A 22,499-nucleotide genomic window follows, 5' to 3' on the forward strand; every position below is an offset into this window, starting at 1 on the left:
TCTTGTACTACAGAATGGGTTAAAGAAAGGCAGTTCACACCAGAATTCTTCCTTCTGGTTGTCTTTATTATACCAGACAGAACATAGCGCTACTAGGAGAGGCTCAAGACTCACTTCAGCTATGGCTGATCTTCTTTCTACTCTTACAGGTATATACTCCAAGGGCATGCTCGAGAACAGGCCCTGTCCTTCTGGAACTGTGCAGTGTAGGTGCCTCATGTACCTATCAGCATTTATGCAAAGCTCTGGGGACTCTCCCATGGCCCCTAATACCAAGTCATCCCTATACAAAAAGGGAAAGGCAACCATACCTATTTTAGCATGACTACGTATTTCCTTAAATATATTATCTGATTCCCACATATGGGCAGATGTGTAAGTTGGTTATTTGTCATATAATCTATTTTCTGGTTAAAACAATGTTATTGAAGAGATTTTTACATTACCCAGGTTAGTCCAAAAGAGTCTAACGAACCACAGTTTTGCTGAAGCACCGTGTTAAAGGAATTATATAGCACCTTGAGGAGCAAAGGTTTCTATGGGGAAAAGCTTTTACAGCTCCAATTTGGAATTTCCTCCTGTACATGCTTCTACAAGGACACTGCAGCAGAAGAGGGACAGATGAATATGAAGGCAGCTAAAGGTCAGGTAAAAAAAATAGCTGCTATGGAGGCCAGTACTTCCTACTGTGCACACACACCCTAAGCCAATTCCCTCCTCTAACTTTTTGATTTAACACATACCCTGAGAGCCAATTGGCTTCTCTTTATCCACTGTACCAACTATCTGCTTTAAAACACATCTCTTTTTCTTGCCTCACAGCAGAATAGAACTCAAAGATTTTCTGTATCTTTCTAATCTCTATGGAAAACATGCAGCTCTTGAGAGGTTTACTGAAGATTTCTTCTTTTAGGAAAGATGGGGGAAACAAGCAGGGAATAAAAAGACTCCCTTTTATTGTCACTCTCTGCTAGCAGGGAAGATGAAAGTAGCATAGGTTTTCACGGGGTGTTTATGTTGAAATATCAAACTCAGGCTGGCCTACCTAGCACAAAAACAGGACTGAGTAGGAGCTGTGGAATGAAAAAATGCAGGCCATCACAGGTAGCAGTAGGTTAAGGAAGAAAGTCTGGGCATGGGAGACAGTTCAGAGTATCAATAATAGGAAAAGGAAGGCCTGTGGCCCACTGAGCTACCCTTTTTTTTTTTTTTAATGTACATGGATTTGCCTCTGCTTTCAAAAATAAATGATCCAGAAAGACTTTCTTCATCACTTGGTTTTTAAATTAATAAGCTAAGTGTAACCATTCTCTGAATCCTTTGTGTTCTAGATTCAGGCCTGTATCTAAGCCTAAAATATTCTTCTCCAGGTAGCAAATGCCTATCCATCCTAAACTGTGATGCTTCTGCAGAAATTTTCCATGACCTCCACTCAGTACAGTCAGTCACCTTTTTGACCTTGCTCTCCTAAGAGAACTCATCACATAGTAATTATTTACATATCTCCTCCCACAACCTCAATATACTGTAACTGAGGATAAACATTGTACTTCTTAATTACCTAATCACAGTGTCTGTCACAAAGCAGGTAACCAAAGGTTTGCTGAATGAAGCAGCCTATGTTAAATCCTAAGGATTTCTAAAAACCTTGCATTAAACTGACTGAACATACCTAAAGGAAGAAAACTTCCCAATCCTCATATAGAAATGATTCAGTTCTCAACTTCCAACCATTATTCAAAGATTATTCTTTTCAGACTTCCCTGGTGATGCAGTGGTTAAGAATCCGCCTGCCAATGCAGGGGACACGGGTTTGAGCCCTGGTCTGGGAAGATCCCACATGCTGTAGAGCAACTAAGCCCGGGCACCACAACTACTGAGCCTGCGCTCTAGAGCCCGCACGCCACAACTACTAAAGCCCACATGCCTAGAGCCCGTGCTCTGCCACAAGAGAAGCCACCGCAATGAGAAGCCCATGCACCACATCAAAGAGTAGCCCCCACTCACAGCAACCAGAGAAAGCCCACGTGTAGCAACGAAGACCCAACCAATGCAGCCAAAAATAAATAAAATAAATTTATTTTAAAAATATAGAATCATTTTTTTAAAAAAGATTGTTCTTTTCTTTTTTAAACTCAAGAAGCAAGTTTGACTATGACCTTTAGGGGATGGAGGTAGGGTGTTGTAACTACAAATGAAATTTAAACATTTAATAAAAAAAAAAGACATGCAGGCCTTTACACCACTTTACAGAGTGACTTTCACAGCTTCATCCCAGAATAGCTCAAAATAGACTCCCGAGCTCTGATAACGTGACCCACCTTAAAAGACTCCATATCTGAGAGCAGACAGGCACTCTGCATGCGTGCTCGGAGGTGAGCCCCTTCTGCCGATGTACCCAATTTAGCTAGAACCTCCGACTGCTCTTCTAGCAGATCTTCTGTCATAGGTGCTGGTTCCTGCGAAGCACAAAAGGACAAAGCTCGTGAATAGCTTTTTTTAGAGAAAGCAGAACTATAAAAATAGAACAAAGACAACAATTATTTCAGCTATAGCAGTCACAAGATATGTATTTAAAAAAATTCAGAGAAATTTGCAAGTTTTCTGGAACCTACATGAAAAAGTAACAAGAAGAATAAGTATGACTGTCAGTGCACTGCCCCCCACCCCGCCCCGCCAGCCAACAGATAAGATTTTCATGTTTCCTTGACCATAGCTAAGAGAGGAACTGGATGCACTGAACATCTTCCTGCCTATTAATGATAAAGAAATGAAGTCCTAAGATATTTTTATGAATGCCATTATTAGTTGCAACAAGGTTTTTATTATACCTAGTAAGAGAAGAAAACTGAAAAGAATTGAACCCCAAATAACTATATTTTATGTTGGAGGAGTAGCTTTGAGTTTATGTTCCAAACACATTCAAATTACCAATTCCCACAAGAAGTTGTTTTTTACTTTGGGGAATCAGAGACATTATATATTTTAATGGTAACCCCAAATAAAACAGCAGCTAAGGCAAATCTAAAGGAAAATACAACTGTAGAATCATTAAGAGAGAGACAGAAAACATTTCAAAACTGTTCAGGGGGGCTTAGGAAAGTTCTCTGAGAATTGATTCCATTAGATTTTATATTTGAAATATGAAGAACTCAACAACCCAGAGACTAACCAAACAAATCTTGCGTGCTTTGTTGTTAAAGCCAGAAAAACATGAACTCCTTTATTCCTAAATAGGATAAGACCTAGCAGAAGTAAGTGTCTTGTCAATAAATAGATTCCTTCTAGATTTCAGGAGCTTACTATAAAAGCAAGTTTTCTTAGCCTCAGTACTACTGACAGTTTAGACTGGATACTGTCGTGGTGCCTGTTCTATGCATTGTAGGATGTTTAGCAGCATATCTCTGGCCTCTGCCCACTACTGCCTGTAGTACCACTCCACCTCATGACAATCAAAAATGTTTCCAGACCTTGCCAAATACCCCTGGGAGGCAAAACACACTCCCCAGTTGAGAACCACTTCCACAGAGATAAATAATTTTTGCAGATATCTGTCAGAAATAAAGTAGAAGCATGGTAAAGGTATGGCATTCAAAACACAGCAACAAACAAAAGAAAGTAACTTTTTTCTTATATCATTCTCATTTTTGAAACAAACCTACAAGGGCACTTACAAACAGTGCTGGAGAGAATATAAATCTTCCCAGACAACAATCTGGAAATCAATACATGGCAAGCATTTATGATCATGCCCTCTGACCCAAGAATTCCACTTCTAGAAATATCACTGTAGTATTATCTATAACAGTGTGAAAATTGGAAAGAATCTGAATGTACAATAACGAAAATGGTTTGATATAGGAAAAAATGGGGAGGAACTACTTTAACAGTTTATCTCTGGATTATGGAAATACGAGCTTTTGTTTTGCTTTCTCTACAATGAACATGCACACTTTCAAAGTCTCACCCTGATACTTGGGGTTGAATAATAATTGGTAAGACAGTATGACAGACCGGTTAAGAGTTTGGGCTCTAGAAACAACATGCCTGTATTTGAATCCCAGCTGTATAACCTTGGGCAATTACTCCAGCTTTATGTGACTCACTGTTGTGAAGAATAGATCCTGGCACAAGCTCAATAAACACTTGCAATTAGAGACAAAATACTTAGGCTGTATTTTAAGTTTTTTACTCTACTTTCCCTATGATATCAAAATTCCTCAGATTCAAAAATAACATGAATCTCCAATGAAGCAGTATACTCAGGAGCAGAGGCCCTCATTATTTCCATTAAAAAGGAACTCCTTTTCATTGTCCTTTAGCCTCCTGAGGGAAGGGAGGAGATACTGAAAGGATACTGACTACCCCTCCCACCTGGGAACTCTGGCCAACTGTAAGTGAAAAACTTGATCAAGAGGAATACAAGCAGCAAAGAGCATGAGGGCCACACATTCTTATATGTACCATTTCTGAATATGCCCAAAGCTTTCTCATACACATGATCTCATCGCTAATCACTGAGAAGTCATCAGTGCATTTTACATGTGGTGAAACCGAATGCAGAGACAGCATCTTGCCCAACATCATCGAAGTGGCAAACTCTCAAGTGGCAAACTGAAGGGAGAATCTAGGACATCTATCTAACGCTGGCTTTGAGAACTATTAGTTTGGATCTAATCCACTACCTAAGAACTCCTGCTTTAACAGATTCTCTACAAATTTCTCTTCTAGCCCCTGCTCTAAAATGCTGAGAAAAATTTTTAAGCCTTTCCTAGCCATAAATTTTAGGTTGACCTAAGTCTACATGAAAGGAATAAGGGAGTATATTTAAATTCTTAGAAGTAGGACCTATATACAGTCTTATTATTTACTTTTTCTTTTTGGTGAAATGGCAATGGATTAACAGCACATTTTAAGCTAATTTCTAAAGTCTGAAATTATAATGGTTTCAACTGGGATCATTTTGAATTCCAAACATTTTCTATACGTACATATACAATGGTTATAATTCAAATAAGATTAACTTTAAAGAAAGTAAAACAGATTAAAAATTTGCCCCGATTTACCTAAAGGTAAGACAAAAATTAATTTCTAAATACATAAGATGCATGTTGAGAGAAAAGTAAGTTTAAATTATTCCAGACTTGGATTACAAATTTGAATGTGGAAACTAAAGCATCTGAAATAAATGAGGAAGACATAGCATTCTGAAGAAAAATAAAGCTTGAGCTTCCAGAACAACTTCCTCTGATTCTTCATTAACCCAATCAAACCAACATATATGCAACAAGTTCATTAAAAATAGGGAGTACTGTTAATTAAAACTTGGAAAAAGAAAGCACATAAAATATTAAACTTCACTGAACACTTACATGCCAATTATCTTTAAATATGATGTGTAATTTAACCCTGAACAACCCAAAGTAATACAAACTATTATTGGCTTTTAAAGTATTTAATATTTGTTTATTAAATAAATAAATAGGCAGGGTTTTCAAACTGAAGATACATTAGAACAAGACAGAAATACTTTCATTTTTTTCTTCTTGTCAACCACTGATCATATGACAAATTTTTAAACAGTATTTTTTGAAGTATAATCAACATACAGTAATTTAAAGGGTACATTTGTTAACTACATACCCATGAAGCAGTCACTACAATCAAGATAAAAAGCTTCCTTATGCCCATTTTTGGAAAGTCTATCAAAAAGTGAATAGATGAACTGTGCTATATCCACGCGGAGGAACACTACTAAGCAATAAAAATGAATGAACTACTGATACACACAACAACATATATGAATCTCAAAATAATTATGCTAAAAGAATTCACACACACAAAAACCATACTGTAATTACATAAAATTTATATAAAATTCTAGAAAATGCAAACTTTTTTTTAAGAGAGAAAAACAAGGCTCAGAAAGGAAACACAGCCTCTACTAGCAATACTAGCTAAAAATAAGGGTGGTGCCAGGCTACAAATCTAGCTCCGCTAGATTCCAACATCCCAGTCTATGCCACAAGACCTCAATACCAACTGCATGCACTCCAACAAAATTTGAAAAAATATACACTTGGTTTCTAGCATTAGAATAGTCTGTCCTAGTACTAACAGTTAGTGATGAAGTATCTAAAATATAATTACTTTTAAAATAATATAAAGAAGCAAAAAGATAAGGCCTGTCAAACAAACAAAACTAATGTCATAAATGACAGCCACCTGGCAAAGAAACAATGTAAGCATGGGAAAAAAAGTTAAGAGAATCCATGTTTAAAATTATCAAGCAATCATCCCAACATCCCACTGCACAATTATTACAACTGATCAACCCATCTCAAAATACGAAAACTGGTTAAAAAACCTTTAAGTCAATCCTTGCAGCCTGAGAAGCGATACTAGCCTCTTAGGTCTTATATAAGAAAAAGTCCTCAAAAGAATAATAGCCTAAAAAAAAAAAAGAATAATAGCCTAGAGTCTGTCATACAGAGTGAAGTAAGCCAGAAATACCATATATTAACGCATATATGTGGAATCTAGAAAAACAGTACAGATGAACCTATTCGTAGATGTAGAGAACAGACATGTGGACACGGCGGGGGGGGGTTGGGGGGAAGGGGAGGGTGGGACAAAATTGGGAGACTAGGTTTGACATATATACACTACCATGTGTAAAACAGCTAGCTAGTGGGAACCTGGTGTACAGCACAGGGAGCTCAGCTTGGTGCTCTGTGATGGCCTAGATGGGTGGGATGGGTTGAGGGGTGGGAGGGAGGTCCAAGAGGGAGGGGATATAGGTATACATATAGCTGATTCACTTCATTGTACAGCAGAAACTAACACAACATTGTAAAGCAATTTTACTCCAATTTTAAAAAAAAAAGAATAGCCAAAAATTGAGTACTTATTTTGGACTAGACATGGTATCATTCACTTATCATATTTAAAACTCACTATTTCATTTAGAACTCACAATTATCTTACGATTACCTCAATATGCAAGACAAACATTTGATAAAATACAATACCTGATCATGAAAAAAAACTCTCAGAAACTAGGGATAGGAGAAAATTTCCTTCATATGATAAATGATACCTACACCAGATACACTCAAAGATTATCACATGCTTTCCTTCTGAGACTGGGAACAAGAGGAGGATGTCCACTGTTCAACACTGTACCTGAGGTCCTAGCCAGTACAATAGGAAATGAAGAAGAATTAAAAAATGTACAGGCCAGAAAATCAAAATTCAAATTGTCTATTAACAGATAACATGACTGTGTGTATAGAAAACTCCAAATATACTAGAAACAATAAGTGAATGTAATAAGGTTGTTAGATTCAAGGTCAATATACAATAATAAACTATTTCTACATATCAGGGAAAATGTTTTTAAATGAAATTTAAAAATACCATTCACAATATTTGAAAAATTACAAATATTATATTTTGACATAAATTTAATAAAAGATATGCAAAACCTCTACATTAAAAACTAAAAAACACTGATAAGGGAAAGTAAAGGGAACATTCAATAAAATGAAAGACATTTCATGGTCACGAGACTCAATATTGTTAAGATATCAATTCTCTCCAATGCAATGCAATGCTAATTCTAAATCTAATTTGATACAATATGAATTAAAATCCCAGGATTATTTTATGTGTGGAAACTGACAAACAGTTTCCCAAATTTACATAAAAAGGAAAAGAAGAGTCAAGATAATCTTGAAGAACAAAGTTAGAAGATTTAAACTACAAGATAGAAAGATTTTTATAAAACTATAGTAATAAGGACAGTACATTACTGGCACAAGGATAAACAAAGAGACTAACAGAATAAATAGTCCAGAAAGAGACCAACACACATACAATCACTTGATTTACAACAAAGATGTCACTGCCACTCCGTGGGAAAAGGCAGGTCTTCTGAATAATGGTGTTGGAACACAACTGTACACCCTTACAGAAAAAAGAGAATCTTAATCTCTTCCACACACCAAACACAGTCAATTTGAGGTGGATCAAAAACATAAATGTGATAGGTAAAACCATAAAGCTTCCAGAAGAAAACACAAGAGAGTATCTCCAGGACCTTGGGGTAGTTAATTTCTTAACAGGAGACAAAAGCAGTATCCACATAAGAAAAATATTGGTAGATCAGACCTTATTAAAATTAAAAATGCCTATTCAACAAAAGGCATCATTAAGAAAGTGAACAGGCAAGCCACCAACTAGGAGAAATTATTTGTTATAGATAGACAGACAGACAGATACAGATATATACACCTCAGAACTCATATCCAGAATATATGAAGAATTCCTACAAAGCAATAGGGAAAAAGACGACTAATTTTGAAAAAATAGGTAAAGGTCTTGAACAGGCACTTGACCAAGAAAATATCCAAGTGGGCAATAAATATATGAAAATGTGTTCAGTGTCATTATTCATCAGGGAAATGTGAAAACATGAGATACTACTACATACCCCTCAGAAAGGCAAAAATTAAAATGATTGAAATTATCAAGTGTGCAGAGAAGAGTTAACATAGCAGGCCTTAAACTATTATCTTCAGAAAGGCCTGTTTGCAAAGTTGGCCCTCAGCTGGCTTCTGGGAACCTGGATCCTGGCAGAGTCGCACCATACTCCAAACTGATAAAAATGGTTCACTATGTGTAAACTCTTTGTGCAAACAATATGGTTTATGCTGAATACCTGCTTTCCTTCTGGGAGTCTGGAATTTTGGCACATGCTAGGCAGAGGGTGCTTTGTGACCAGGCCCCAGTAAAAAAAAAACCCTGAGCACTGAGCCTCTGACAAGTTTCCCTAGTAGATAACATTTCACATGTGGTCACGATCAGTTGTGGAGTTAAGTGCATCTTGTGTGACTACTGCGAGGAGACTCTTGGAAGCTTGTGCTTGATATCCTCTGAACTTTGTCCCATGTGCCATTTCCTTTCACTTTGTGTCCCTTTGCTCTATTAAGTTACAGCTGTGAGCATGACTATATACTGAGTCCTGTGAGTCCTCCAAGCAAATCACCAAACCTGGGAGTGGTGTTGGGACCCCTGACACACCAAATGTAAGAGATTATGTGGAATAAACCACAATTATTATGCATTGTTGGAGGGAATGTAAATTAGTTCAACCACTTTGGGAGACTGTTTAGCAATATCTACTAAAGCTCAAACATATTGCTACCACAGGGCCCAACAATTCTACTCTTAAGAATATATCCAGGGCTTCCCTGGTGGCGCAGTGGTTGAGAATCTGCCTGCTAATGCAGGGGACACGGGTTCGAGCCCTGGTCTGGGAAGATCCCACATGCTGCGGAGCAACTAGGCCCGTGAGCCACAACTACTGAGCCTGCGCGTCTGGAGCCTGTGCGCCGCAACTAGAGAGGCCGCGATAGTGAGAGGCCTCCGCACCGCGATAAAGAATGGCCCCCGCAACTAGAGAAAGCCCGCGCACAGAAACGAAGACCCAACACAGCAAAAATAAATAAATAAATAAAATTAAAGGAAAAAAAAAAAAGAATATATCCAAAAGAAAATGAGTATGTTCACCAAAAGACACATAAGAATTTTCATTTGTTTATAATAGCTCAAACTGTAAACAACTCAAATTGCATCAGCAGGTGAATGGATAAGCAATATAAGAATTGAGTGGCACATTCATATAACAGAATACTATAAAGTAATACAATATGCATAAATACTGATTCATATAATGACATAGATGAATCTCACAGACGGTTGTTAAATAAAAAAGCACAACACAAGAATACATAATTCCATTCATATACAAAAGAGCAAGCAAAGTATGATTACATTTATGATATCCAAAAATTGACAAAACTAACCTATGCTAAGTTAGAAAACAGAATTACCTGGAGGGGAGTACTCAATACATCTGCCTATTTAAATTTTAAAAGATTAAATTAAAAATTCAGTTCCTTAGTTGCACTAGCCACATTTCAAGCACTCAATAGCTACATACAGATAACGGCTATAGTACTAGAGAACACAGAAAAAATACATGTCCATCTTCACAGAAAGTTCTACTGATTATTGCTGTTCTACGATATTGAGAATTTTCTATATCTTGATATGGGTGGTAGTTACATGAGTTTTTATTTTTATATTTTTTATTTTTCTGAGTTAATTTTTTTATTGAGATATAATTGACATATAACATTCTATTAGTTTTACATGGGTTTTTAAATATGAAAAAACTCACCAAGCTGTACACTTAAGATTTGTGCACTTTATTTAGTTATAATTAACTCAATAGATAAGTAAACAAATGTTTTAAAAATAACTAGGAGAAAACATACACAATGTATATAACAGAGGATTTATATCTAATATATGAAGGACTCATATAAATCAATAAGAATAGGACAGCAACCTAAAAGAAAAATGGAATGCAATTCACAGGAAAGGATGGCATAAACATATTAAAAGATACTTAGGTTCATCAAAAATCAGGGAACTACAATCTAGAACACTGAGATACCACTTTTGCCCATCGTATTGGCAAAAATTTTTTTGACTGGTAATGTCAATTAAAAAAATTAAATTAAATATGAATACAAGTAATGTGAGTGCAAGAACCTTACTATATAGTTTGCTACTAAAATCCTAAGGCCTAGGACAGTGGTTGGCATATATTAGACACTCAATACATATTTATGGAGGAAGAAAGTGTAAAAGGGAAGTTGGGGAGAGAATGTTATTCCCTTACTCCTATATTCATCAATGACAGGGTATAAAATAGGTGCAGCCCTTTTGAAGAGGAATTTTATAGCTTATATATATGATTTTCTAGAAATTCCATTTCTCATTTCTTCCTTAGAGAAACACTCATATGTGAACAGATAATATATGAAAAACTACAAGAATCTGCTACATTACTGTAGCACTGTAATAGCAATAAGCTGCAAATAACATTGTACATTAAGAGGGTAATGGTTCAATAAGCTTATCACTCTTCCATGCCATGGAATATTACACAGCAGTTAAAGAGATGAAGTAGATCCACATGTAATGACATGAAGAGATCTTCAAGACACATTAAGTTAAAAAACTACACACCAATGCACACATTTTTAAGAATCCACAAAACTATGTATCATATGCATACACATACATACATCAAAGCATAGAAACAGGTGTAAGAAATTATAACCCAAACCAATAATAGTGGTTACTTCTACAGATTAGAATTGGAATTAGTGGGTGGTGGCTTTTACTTTTTCTAGGTTGAGTTTTTCACAATAAAATGTATTCACTTATTACCTATGCAAAAAAACCCAACAAAAACTATTGCTCTTCCTTAGGTTTTGAGTTGTTGCTATTCTACTTCCTAATGGTATAAAATGGATTCAAACTGCATATTAGAACAGATAAAAACTAATTATATAATTAAAGAATTTTTACTTTTGTTCTTCCAATATTTTTGGATTTTGTTTTTTTAAACATCTGAGTACCCACCACTAAGTTTAAGATGAACTAATAGATCACCTTATACATGATGAGCTACTATCTACTGAAACTTCAAAACATTTCTCAGTTGTACAAACAGTAGACCTAAAAGCCCCAAAAGTCAAATTTATAGATCTCTGAACATAGAACTGTTTAAAGAATTGCCTCTACCCAAAGCAATTATTTCTTACTAGGATGAAGTTATATAACCAACAAAAAATAAAACTTAAAGAACCAGTCCATGTCCTACCTGGGTCACTGGAATATATAGAGGTTCTCCATTATGTAGCAGATTAAGTTTCCCATGCTGATGGAGTCGTCCTTCTGGCTTTAAACTTGCCATCTCCTTAGGTCCTCCTTTCTTGCCACTCTCTTGTCCATTTCCCTTAAGTTCTTCAGTATCACTTAGGCATTCAAAAAATTCTTCCTCGCTGTCACTCCAAGAATCCCATGATTTTCCCACCTCTCCCTTTTCCTTATCCATATCTTTTATATTGTCTGGCCCCAGCTGGTCTCCAGATTTTCCAGCATCCCCTGAATATGTATTAGTTACATTATCTGAAGGACTTGTCTTTCTCCCCTCATCACGTGCCTTCTTTCGTTCAATACAACAATTTAACATCTGAAAAAACATTCATATTTGAATTGTCAGGCAGTTAGTCAGACATAAGCAGGTCCCTGCCCCATTCTGGACAGGGTCATCCTTCTCTCCCCAACCTGGACACCGGTGATCAGAACATGCCCAGAGATCCTCCCTTTTGTGGTCAAGGACTGCTAAGTTTCCAGCCTTATTACAACCAACCTAGATAAAACCCACCAGCATAGGTTGGCGCAGGAGCACCAAGACCTAAAAGGTGATTCAAAGTAACCCAGGGCTCATTTTGCCGTATTTGTAATAAATGAGCACTACAGTTTTCCCCACACGCCCATAGGCTTCACTTGGGTGCTTATGCGTTAAGCGCCTGCGCACAAGGAGAAAAGTTACGTAACCTAAAGCTGTCAATCAACTTGTCAGTCAAATGACACACGAAGGGACTTTCTGCCTGAAAACCAACCCTATCCCCACTGCAGGATGGCTTCTGGCTTCCAGACAGCCCGCTCTCATCCTTTCTCAGGAGTGTACTTCCGCTTTGCTTAATAAAACTTCTGCTGCTTAAAACTGCTCTATGTCTCTCGATTGAAGTTTTTCCTCGGGGAGGACAAGGACTGAGGAAATAGCCGTTCCGTCAGTGACAGTTACAGTAAAATAAAAATCTATCCACTACTTGAATATTTTATTTTCATTCTCCACCCTTTCCCTGGACCTTGTTGTGAATGACAATGACTTAAGTAACCTACAGCACCACAATGAGAATAGCCTATAATCCATTATCACATTTAATATCAGAATAAGCTCCGATTGAACCAAGACCACATTTATATACTGTCACTGGGAAATCTTTACCTGTAGTTTCTGATGCAGTAAACAACATCTTAGATCTGGGGGTCCACTTGCTAATCTATCAAATAAAGTAATGGGAAAAACAGCTTAGTAAAATTGCTTCAGATATTCATATTTTATACTTTTTTTATATTTTAGCCACATTGATAAATCAAAACTAGGTTTCTATAGATAAGGCAACTGAGATGGACCAAATAAAATTAAAAGATCAAAATTTATTTTATCCCCCTAGTCCATAATTCACCAACAGTAACAGCAAACTAGTGATAGCTCTCAAGCTAACAGAAACTTGAAAAAAATTTAAAGCCTAGAAATTCACCCTAGGAAGTAGCTAGCATGTAGTATTTCATGCCTTACAAAAGAGATTATATTATATATTCATTTCTCAATCATGGTGGATTCTCAATATAAATTCCATTGATCTCCACCTCCCTTTTGCTAAAGTGAGCCTGGACTGCCCCTAGGCTAAATCACTAGGTTCCCAGTAATCAGCCAAGAGAGAATCCAGCCAAGCAGAGGCTGGCAAATGACCCAAGAGTAAACATTTTTGGATCAAGTACCACTTTATATTACTTATATCATGACTCTCCTCCCTTAGTTTCAGTAGCACAGGTAAATGGGCAGTAACCTATGCAGTACCAACATATATGCTAACTAAACTCTTTAAATGAAATGTCAATATAAATTATACCCAAAAATTATAGGTAATGTCTAATACCTGAACTTATGAACTATAAGATGTTTTTTTCCCTCCAACTATAAAAATGTATGTTCATGACAGAAGATTTAGAACACAAATGTACACACAATTGTATAAAGAGCAAAATAAAAACATAATTCACACCTGGGAAAACTACTGTTAACATCTGGTTGTATTTCTTTCCAATTATCTTTCTATACATATTTCTATATATATTCTATATATTTTCAGTATTCTCTATCAGCATAATTGAAAGCATAGTTGAAAGCACTCTGTATACATAACACTATATTCTACTTTACTACAAATATTGTGACCACTTTCCATGTTATTAGAGATTCTTGGGAAAAAAACTTTCCATTATAGAGACACATCATGATTTATTTAACCATTCTTTAATGTTTGATATTTAGGTTGTTTAACTTTTTTTTTCCTATTATAAATTTGCTGCAGTGAATACCTCTGAACAGAAATCGTGTCCTAAGTTTCTTACCACTTTCTTAGGGCAGATTTCCTAGAAGAGGAGAATTAATGGGTCAAAAGTCAAATTTTGCGAACAAACAAAAATCCTATCTCTAAAGCTGGAAACTGAAATTATTACCCTGGAATCAGAAAGTTGTTCTCCCATCTGAAACGCATTTCAAGAACAAACTCCTGCCAGAGATGTGCCACTCCTTTCAGTCCTCCATGGTAGAAATTGATCATACAAAGACACAAAGCCAATTTGTATGTTAAACTATCAGATGGTGCAGATTTGAACTGATTGTAGAGATTCTAAATTTAACAAAACAGAAACAAAGCAAAACTTGTTAACAACATATTTACATGTATAATCAAAAACTGTGTAGGTAGAGATTTTAATACTGAAATTAATCTATCCTACCAAACCTGCTTTTATCATATGTCTAATACATTATTGCCTAAATTGTTCTTAGGCAGCTCCATGTTTTCAAGATCTCTGTAGGTATCAAAAAGTGAAGCTATAGTTTAGTGAGCCTAAAGTTATAGCCTTCAATTTCTTCTGTGGAATCTTTAAGATATATTCCAAATTTCAGGTGTTGTTATAAAAATCTTTTCACTACAAATGAGTACCCACTTGTCAAAATCAAAAACATAAAATCAGAACTGTATAAACTGAAAATGTAAAGCCTACTTTTCCTCCTCAGTTCATGAAATCACTTCCCCAAAATAACTATTGCTAACAATTTGATATATCTGCACACCTGTCATTTAAACTCTCATTTTTCAATTTATCAAAGACCTGAAAGAGGAAAACATGAAAATTCTACTTCATTTTACATGTTACTTCATTAAAGAATTTTCCACTCTCTGTCCAGTTTTGAAATACAAAGAAGAATCTGCTGCAAAATTTGATGATTTATGAAAAGTGTAAAATGAAGGCAATCCTATAACCATGCACAATATATTTGTTATTTTTTTCACTGTTTCCAGAAAAGTTCTTCTACCCAAAATATATATCTATGCCAATATTCTATAGTAGGGCATTGTCTGAATGAAGGCCATGATATCATTTTCACTCAAGTTTTACTAAGGTGATTTTTAAAATAAAAAGATCCCTATTTCAAAACAGAGAAAGCTTTATAGTGAGTGCTAGAAAATTTTCACGTTTTCCTCATCCAAGTCTTTGATAAATTGAGAAAAGAAAGCTTAAATGACAGATGTAGAGCTATAAAACTGTTTACAGTAGTCATTGTTGTGAACTAGATTTCATGACTGTTGCTAGAAATATAGCAAAACCCCTAGAAATTCAATGCATTTAAAATATTTTAGGGCTCCCCTGGTGGTGCAGTGGTTAAGAATCCGCCTGCCAATACAGGGGACAGCGGTTCAAGCCCTAGTCCAGGAAGATCCCATGTGCTGCAGAGCAACTAAGCCCATGAGCCACAGCTACTGGGCCTGCGCTCTAGAGACTGTGAGCCACAACTACTGAGCCCACGTGCCACAACTACAGAAGCCCACACACCTAGAGCCTGTGCTCTGCAACAAGACAAGCCATCCCAATGAGAAGCCTGCACACTGCAACGAAAAGTAGTCCCCGCTCGCCACAACTAGAGAAAGGCTGCACGCAGCAGCGAAGACCCAATGCAGCCAAAAATAAATAAATAAAACAAATATTTTTTAAAATTTTTTAATAAATAAAAAAATAAAATATTTTAATATTAATTAACTTACATATTCTTCACTCTCTAATGGAGGATTACTGTTGTCTGTTGAAGAAGTCCCATCTAACGGTTTCTCAGAAGCAGCATCAGGGAATAAGAACTTAGGAGGGAGGAAGAAAGAAAATAATCACATCTTCAACGAAATTTCTCATTTTGTTGACTTTTGTAACTCATATAAACACTGACTTTTTAATGGTTTTGTTTTTAAAATGATGAGAATGCTCTTACTGTACTGCCCAGTTAGTTCTACAATACCTCAAACATTTTCTATTTTTCTTCAAAAATACATTGTTTCAGTGACTAGTCAATTTTAAAATCAGATTTTTCTTGACTGTGTAACCACCTGGTTCTGTGAATTGTTCAGTTTACAGAATGTAAAACCAGAATCTCTTCACTATGATTTCAGGCTCATCCAATGTCATTAAATTTTTTTTAACGTTATTATTAAAAAGACAAAATTATAAAAGAAAATTTTAAAACACCCAAACATTCATGAGGCTCTGTAGAGAAGAATCATCCATGGGTTTTTATACATGAAATGCTACAAGTATGATATTAAAGACCCGTAATTTTATCTTACGAGATACCCATAGAAAGTGGGAAGCAGACTAAACCTGTAATGACCAGTGTATCCTTTCCACATGATTTCTGTTAACATGTGTGAGGGAGTGTGTGTGTGTGTGTGTATGTGTGTCTTGTCTGTGTGTCTGTGTCTGTGTGTGAGAGAGGGTGTGGAGAAGTGGTAAAAAGCTATATAATTGGAATAAAATCTCTAAGGATACATTCTCAAGAAGGGGCCTTCTCTACAGAAATTTACTTTCAATCCTTTTATCACTATTCCTCCCAAGTGCTTTGTGGTACTGCTGATTTGTAACTCCTTTTACTATGCATACTTTGCCACATATTACAGAACATGCTAAACAGACTTTTTTAAATGAGAGGAACTACCAAGTGCCAACCTCCACTACTAAGCACATTTACAAACAGTATCCTATTCTCCTACCACTACGTGAGCTACGTATCAGTGCCCACATCTTACAAATATACAAACTAAAAATGTGGCTAAAAGTCTTGCTCAAGTAAACAGCAGGGATAAGATTAACATCAAGTTTTCAAGTCCTATATCCTTTTCATTGCACTACTCTTGAAGGTTTTTCCCAAGAACGTCTCAGTGCACAAATTGCCAGAAGTACGATTTTAACTACAATTATAGTAAGAGGAGCTATCATCTAGCAAAGGCCTGTTTTATGCCAGTGTAACAGAAGGTCCTTTAGTACTCACAACAATCTCACAGGTTTTCATTAGACTCATTTCAAATGAAGAAACTGAAGTTAAATGGCTTGTTCAAAGTCATACCATAAGTCAGGATTAAACCCTGTGTATGGCTCCTAGGCCAGGCCTGTTCCACCACCCTATACCTAGGGGACACCCTAGCCCCTTCCAGTACTCGCTATGAAGTTTTCTCTGGACTGTTGTGAAAGAAAGTTTTCGAGAATACCATTCTGATCATGTCAACCTTCTGCTTAAAATGGCATTAAACTGTTAAGATGAAGCCCAGTGCTTCAACATGGCAGGTTACCTCCTACTCTCCTCGTCCCTGGCCACCCTCTGGGAAGTACCCTGCCATACACCAAACTGTCCAACATGCTCTCTCAGGCTTCTGCTATTCCTCTGCTTCTAAACCTTCTGTCCCTCTTTATGAAGCTTTCCCTGATCCCCACTGCTCAGACAGAGACAGATGAACCCTCTGCCGTGTTCTCACAGCCCCTTTGCCAGAATTCTCACATGTAACATGGTACTGTAACTACTATTTACTTTCCTTCTTCCCACTACACTAGTGGGAACTCATTGTGGAGACGATGTTTTACTCATTTTATATTCCCAATCCAGTGCCTGCCACATCGATGGGACTGAATAGATAATGAATAAATGAGTGTGCATATAGACATATAAAAACATTACATTTAGTTTACCAAGAGAATTGTATTGAGGACATCATTATTCAGTGGTGATTCTTCTACACCTCTCTGTTTTCGTATTTTCTTCTTTGCAGTGTGTACCATATTTGAAACTGATAATTTATGAATTGGAACCGGTGCAGGCTCTGTCAACTTTGACAAAGCATGAGTTATATCAGCAGCTTCTATAAAAAGAATAGAAATGAATACATATTATATCACCAACCTTGGTAGGTTAAAGTGATGAATAAACTGATGACTGTACAGAATATTTTAGTCACTCTTTTCATTAGTGACTTTTTACTAATACACATGTTCAGCTTTATATGGATGCATGATTGACAAAGGTGTAACATAATTTCTGCCCAGGGAACTTCAAAAATAAACCTCTTTTCAAAATATCTTACATTTTTGGTGGAAAGAACTTATTAATCACACAATGTTTTAACTCAGGGTATATATAGCCTGGAGAAAATGGTAGCTGCCTAGTTCATCAAAACTTGCTTCCCCAACATAACTCAAATTAGAAAAATAGATGAAAAGTTGCTGGAACATTTGAAAATAACTTTTAAAAAAAGAGAAAGGTGTCACCTCTTCCTTCTTCCTCAAATGTGGATCGTCCGAGAATCTCATCAGTTGACTCCTTTCGACGGCAAATTTTAAAAAACTCAGTGACAAAATCACCTACATAGAAAAAAATGTTACTCATTTTTGAAACATAACTGAAAGAAATCAGTCCTATAAATAAAAGTACATGTCTTTTCACAAAAGCTATTAGCTAAGATATGATAGAAAAAGAACCATTCAGTTTTTCTACCCAATCCAAAAAGTAATCCTATTTAAAAGGTAGCCTTGCTTTCTCTCCATAGTCCAGGATAGTAAAAGTTTTTCCTTAGAATTACTTCTAGAATGAAAGGAAAAAATAATTGAACCTGATATATTAAGCAGTTACTATTTGCCTGAATAAGACAAATAGTATCTATTCTCATTAAGTTGTACAAGTAACAAGAATATTACTATATATATGTAGTGGTCTTCTTTCCCTAGCTGCCACCCTACTAGAATTCTGAATCCATTAGAAAAATAAAAATAAATTCTAAAGACATGTTTCTACAGGATTAAAAAATCATGTAGGATGAAGTTATTTCAGCTTCAACTGCATGTTAATGATATGCTTTGTGTCATTATAAGAAAGGGGGAAAAGGTTTGATATCTTCTAAAGAGCTTCTATGAGATATGTTTGCACAAAGAAATTAAATCTTAACAAGAACCATCAGTACTAAAATTATTAGACAATACAATATACTAATTATATCCAAGTTTGAGAATTCACCAACTAGTTCTGAATAAACCTGGAACATTTTCTGGAGTTCTTCAGACAAGTAGGAAAATCCTATAATCTAGTCATATAAACTATATGACTATAGCTTATTGTAGTATATGACTACATAATCCTATAATCTAGTCATATAAACATAAAGTTAAAGAGACAGGGTGAGATTAAGGGGCAGAAGCTTAAAATGAGAAGAATACTTTTAATTCTAAGGTCCTCTGTAATTATCACAAAAGTCAGCGGCTGAGGAATAATAAGGAACTAGGAAGAAATTTAGTGACTAAATTTAATAATTTAGTAAATCAATGATTAAACAAGAGACACCATTTATTGAATACTCATTATAGATAGGCACTGCGTTAAATGTGATACACATACACACACGTACATGATCTTATTTGATCCTCTTACTAACACTCTGAAGTATGTACTATTGTTACCTCTATCTGACTGACACTGGAAGAGATTGTGAAACTTGCTCAAACTGGTGGATCTAGGATTTCAAACAAGGTCTATCCAACTCAAACTCTTGATATAAACCCTCTATTATCTCCCTATACCCCAAGACAAATTCACTGATGGCAGGAATTTTACCTTATCTTTGTATTCACTATTATATAGTTAGCACAGATGGCAGTGCTAATAAGCATTTAATAAACAGCACATGATGAATGATAAAGAGCCCAAGAAAAAGTGCTTTAGAGAAATGCCCTAATATTGTCATCAGTAACTCCTAGGTTGAACGGTAATTTATCAGGTTAAATGAAATAAAGGTGGCACGGATGAACACAGAAATGGAGGAAATAATTTTCATGTGTACTAAATATAAGAGAAAAAGACTGGAAAGAGGAGATAGGTTCAGAAGATTTCATGAAAGAGGTATTATCTACAAAAATGGGAAGGGAAAGATAATTCTAGACATGGGATATAATAATAGGATCTGAATACCAATGGATAGCTTTTAAAGTATTTCTATTTATGTTATTCCACTGACTTCTTCAGATATCCCTATGATGTGTACAAGATTATTAACACCTCTTTTCCTCTATCAGAAAAAAGATTTGGGGCTTCCCTGGTGGCTCAGTGGTTGAGAGTCCGCCTGCCAATGCAGGGGACACGGGTTTGTGCCCCGGTCCGGGAAGATCCCACATGCCACGGAGTGGCTGGGCCCGTGGAGCCATGGCCACTGAGCCTGCGCATCCGGAGCCTGTGCTCCACAGTGGGAGAGGCCACAACAGTGAGAGGCCCGCGTACTGAAGGAAAAAAAAAAAAAAACCAAATGACAAGAAAGCAAGTCTGCTAGTACTATTCAAGAGTAACTAGAAGGATTCACTGCTGTTGACAAAGATTTCTTTTTAATGGAGTTAACCGAGGAGGTCACAATGTAAAACAATAAAAATAAAAAATACTTTTTGGATAGGTGAAATAAAGTATAAAGAATACATTCAGTGTTCCTGATCTGGAGGAGAGACAGATTTGTGTTATTTCAGGAAAGGAACATAAATATCTTACCTAGCAAACACTGAGGATTATCAGCTTTTCGAACTCTAACAGACCAATGGGGAGCCTGAATAGGATCCAAATCACTAAAAGGCAAAACAATAAACACAAGATCCTATTTATGGCAATCTGCAAGACTCATACATTTACCAAAATGCAGTCTAATAAAAACATTATACAGAAGGACAAGCAATCCATTTTGCCTCCCTTAAACTTACTGTTATTCATATGCAGACCATTTAGATAAGTTAAAAACAATAAAACCTTAAGACATCAAAGTTCATAGACAAAAAAAGCACAAAAGGAAAAACAAAACAAACTAATCAAAAAACATAAGAATGATCCTGACAGGCAACATACAATGATAATCTAATGAGAATTACATTTTAGGAATAAAGAAAATGAAATGAGAAACAAGCAAGAATCCATAATAATTTTAATCTGCTTTTTGTTACATTATTTATTAATAAAAAAAGAAACTATAAAAATTTCCACAAGATCAGAAGTGCCCCATTTTCTCAGTTAATCAGATTATGGTGCATTCACTTAACAGAATACTATGCAGCAATTTAAAAAGTGACAACACAGATCTACATTTATTAAATGAATAAAGGTATTAAATGAATGAAGCAAATTAATATATAAATTTATAACTTAAAAAGATATACCCCCAAAATGCTAACTGGTTATTTTTTAAGTAATGGAATTGTAGGTAGTCTTTACTTTCTTCTTCTTTTTTTTTTTTTTGCGGTATGCGGGCCTCTCACTGTTGTGGCCTCTCCCGTTGCGGAGCACAGGCTCCAGACGCGCAGGCTCAGCAGCCATGGCTCACGGGCCCAGCCGCTCCGCGGCATGTCGGATCTTCCCGGACCGGGGCACGAACCCGTGTCCCCTGCATCAGCAGGCGGACTCTCAACCACTGCGCCCCCAGGGAAGCCCTACTTTCTTCTTTTAATTTATTCATCTAAATCATCTGATTTTAAAAGTTCATGTTACTTTTACTGTCAGAAAATACAACACATTTATTTTAATTATTAAAAAAAAGTCGTCTATTTCTCACTGTTCTGCATCAACCATGAGACTGTACTAAAATTATGTTACTCCTTCTCCATGTTCTTCCAGGATAGTGCTCACTGTAATTTTCAATTTTTTCCTGTGCAATTTTGTATTGCCCAGGAGTATATGACATGGATGTTCTGTTATTTGACATTTAATGATGAAATATTATTCCCACATATTTTGATAACCATCATCTCTTCAAAGTCCTTTATCAAATGCTTCTTACCAGCTAAGAAAAGTTCAACAGAATTATGCATTGAATCCCAAACTGCTTAAAAACACCTTTGCTAAAACCAAGTAAGATTCAGATTGCTCATTTTCCCAGAACTAAGGACCCTATCTCCAAAGCCCACAGCTTAAAACACATCTATAATACATATCAATCAGTCTAAAAAGTGATCTTTAAAAACAGAAAAACAACAACCAACTGTATCAGAAACTGATACAAAGAAAAATTGCTAACCACTTGGCAGTTAATTTATTCTACTGAAGTTTGTGAACCTCTAAGTACTACTCTTAACATACTTACGAATAAACATCATTATCCACAATGATACCTTCAGTCAGGTGAGGCCATGTAGTTGCTAAGTGGAGTTCACTAAAATAAACAAAACGTAGAATATGTCCATAAGCTTTAATACTGTATATATACATCCTGACTCAACAATTCTACTTCTAGAATTGTATCTTCAGTAAATAACCAGAGATGTACATATATGTTAAAAGTGGTCATTATTTATAATACAATAAAACTGTAAACACCCAGTTTAGCAAACGGTAGCACATTCATATAAAGTTAATGTCTGCAAGAAAAAACTATGCTATACATAAT

General features: G+C 35.9%; 1 protein-coding gene across 4 annotated transcripts in view; it reads right to left on the reverse strand.

The window, feature by feature from the left end:
* RAB3GAP1 (RAB3 GTPase activating protein catalytic subunit 1) overlaps window positions 1–22,499 on the reverse strand; it is a 131,623-nt gene that overhangs the window by 27,712 nt on the left and 81,412 nt on the right. For 3 of the 4 annotated variants that reach the window (XM_033860230.2, XM_019925483.3, XM_019925487.3), the window contains 9 exons: window positions 22,197–22,265; window positions 20,621–20,694; window positions 18,367–18,459; window positions 17,791–17,960; window positions 15,828–15,917; window positions 14,236–14,408; window positions 12,938–12,992; window positions 11,744–12,115; window positions 2,322–2,459 (listed from right to left, as the gene is read on the reverse strand). In XM_033860230.2, coding sequence (XP_033716121.1) covers window positions 2,322–2,459; window positions 11,744–12,115; window positions 12,938–12,992; window positions 14,236–14,408; window positions 15,828–15,917; window positions 17,791–17,960; window positions 18,367–18,459; window positions 20,621–20,694; window positions 22,197–22,265 — 1,234 coding nt within the window. The remainder of the gene's footprint in view (window positions 1–2,321; window positions 2,460–11,743; window positions 12,116–12,937; window positions 12,993–14,235; window positions 14,409–15,827; window positions 15,918–17,790; window positions 17,961–18,366; window positions 18,460–20,620; window positions 20,695–22,196; window positions 22,266–22,499) is intronic. The other variant, XM_073807757.1, reaches the window with a different exon arrangement.

The sequence above is a fragment of the Tursiops truncatus genome, chromosome 7 (genome assembly GCF_011762595.2).
Source record: "Tursiops truncatus isolate mTurTru1 chromosome 7, mTurTru1.mat.Y, whole genome shotgun sequence".
Classification (NCBI taxonomy): Eukaryota; Metazoa; Chordata; class Mammalia; order Artiodactyla; family Delphinidae; genus Tursiops; species Tursiops truncatus.